The following is a 2,470-nucleotide window of genomic DNA, read 5'->3' on the forward strand; positions in this document are numbered from 1 at the left end:
TACAATATTTTTCGTTCCCTGCAATACCATCTTAATAGAAAAACATATGTAAATGTGGAAGGTGTTAAAGAGGACATCGACATGTTTTTTGCTTCAAAGCCAAGTTATATCTTTAATCAGGGCATTAACAACCTGATTGTAAGATGGAAAAACATCATAGATAAGAATGGAGCTATTTCATTTAATAAATATTTTGTTTTGATATATAAGTTGTTCGGGTTTCTACATCTAAAAAAAGGCGACATTAATATCTTGACCTAATAATTAATGGCATTGGAGAACAAAGAAATGTGAATCAACGTATGGACACAGGACTATCCAGAAAGAGACTTAGAACAGGTCGTATAACAATGTGCGACGTCTTGTAACAGGTAAGAATGCACGAACGTAAAGGTCAGTGGCAAAAGCCGTCCACGTGCCGTAGGGCGTAGACAACAGTATGCAACATAAAAAAAGAATCTCCATTTGGAAAAGTGACACCAGTTATTTCTGTGGCATATAATTCAGCTATCTTATGCCTCAATCAGCCAGAGAATCAACTTATTTTTATACTTTTTCATGCGAAGACGTACAGATCAAAACACCAGACGCAGTGCTTATGGATGATTGTGCGATCGGACTGTTAAAAAGGACACTGGGAAACTGTTGTCCTCGTACACTAGATGGGTTATGGAAAACCTGTAGGAATTAGGGGTGTGTTTATGACATAATAACCTTACGGCGGATCCTTTTTTTTTTAATGGAAACGATGCTGCAGGGCTATTTTCAAGATGCACTGTCGTCAGATATAGCGTGACGACTATGACTCTAAAGACGTGGTGAGACTCCAAAATTGTTTTGAAATAACGTACTAAACCTCTTTATATATACAAACGTTAGATTCTATTGTTAGGTCGACACCAAAATATATTTTTTAAGGTGACCCTAATTCTCCTGCTTCGACAGACAATCAACTTAATGAATATACTTAACATAGAAACGTAGTGAAGCCACTGACGAAATTCCTATCACAATGTCATGATTTCACTAAGTAGTTATTATAAACACATATGTTCAACATTGCAAACAATATTCTAAAAAATAAAATATGGGGAGTTTAAAAGATACCTAGACACAGAGACGATTTAAAATATACTATTTTTATTGCGCATCTGTGTCTCCCAAAAATGTATTTAATATATCTCCTGTCTCTCCATACATCTACCTCAAATTTGAAAATCAAAGAACATTATCCTAACTTGTTTATCCACTCTCACCTAATGAACTCCCATACTATACAACCGCGTATGTGTTGACTGGACCTATTAGAACCCAGTCATTTTAGGTCAACTTAACCAACAACTTACCGCTCCTTCATCTTAAGGTTTTGTGGTAGAACGTTGTGTGTGTGTGTGTGTGTGTTCCTATTCGTTTATTTTTGATACTAAATTAAACAAAAATAAAAACAGGTAGGATCGGAAAAGTAGATAAATCTCAGCTAAAGAGGTCCAAACACTTTTCTGAAATAGATCCTGTTAATCCTTATGATACGAACTGACATTATCACCCTACATGTTTTATCATTAGTATCTTCTTGTCCCTCCCTCATGGGACAGCGGTAAGTCTACGGATATGCAACGCTAAAATACGGGGTTCGATTCCCCGCGATGGGCATCGCAGACAGCCCCATGAGGCTTTGCTTTAAAACAAACAGAGTATCTTCTTTACTACATTAAAATATTTTATTCAAGCATATTTTAACTGTAGTCTTCTAAAGGATTATTATAATTATTTATAGTTCAAATTTCTGATAAAAAGAGTCAACTTTATTCCCTTCGCTAACCTTGCCGACTTCGTTTATTGCACGTTTTCTCTCAGCATACATATTAAACAAAGTTATAAAAAGCCGTGACCGTGTACCACTAACGAACTGTATAAAGTTACAAAATCTGGTTCTTGACTTCCGCAGTGCCCACTGCTACAAGAAATAACTGTTATACTTGGAAACTAGATATACTTACCCCTACATACTGATCTCCTGAGAGATGAACGCGAAGTCGACTGTGGTAAAGTTGCTGGAACAAAGGGTGGATTAGATAGGCTGCATACGTTACTCTATCTAATACAACAAGGATTTTCAAGGATAGGAATGTGTTCAGTAATCCTAGGGTGAATAAAGATATCCCAGGAATAAAAATCATTATAAAGAATTTCCAATCAAAGCAAGCTACTTACGTAGATCAGAACTAAAAATTAACTTAGTAATGAATATAGCTAATTTACTATACTGTTCTTACTTTCAATGGTAAAAATGCATTGAGTCATCTCCTTGTGCGTACCCTCACTGCTAGCAACAATTTCCAAAGTACTCCCAGTAATAATGGCTGGAGACGGCTTGAATGGGTAATGAAGAAAAAATTTAATATAAGTTTAATATAACAGCAAATGTCCAAAGTTTTGACCTGACGATGAAAAAATCATACCGCAAGAG

The 2,470-nt window shown here is 35.7% G+C and overlaps 1 protein-coding gene across 1 annotated transcript in view; it reads right to left on the reverse strand.

The window, feature by feature from the left end:
- LOC106472170 (O-acyltransferase like protein-like) overlaps positions 1–2,470 on the reverse strand; it is a 21,403-nt gene that overhangs the window by 1,975 nt on the left and 16,958 nt on the right. The window contains exon 14 of the mRNA XM_022401656.1: positions 2,001–2,143. Coding sequence (XP_022257364.1) covers positions 2,001–2,143 — 143 coding nt within the window. The remainder of the gene's footprint in view (positions 1–2,000; positions 2,144–2,470) is intronic.

The sequence above is a fragment of the Limulus polyphemus genome, unplaced genomic scaffold (genome assembly GCF_000517525.1).
Source record: "Limulus polyphemus unplaced genomic scaffold, Limulus_polyphemus-2.1.2 Scaffold118, whole genome shotgun sequence".
Taxonomy (NCBI): Eukaryota; Metazoa; Arthropoda; class Merostomata; order Xiphosura; family Limulidae; genus Limulus; species Limulus polyphemus.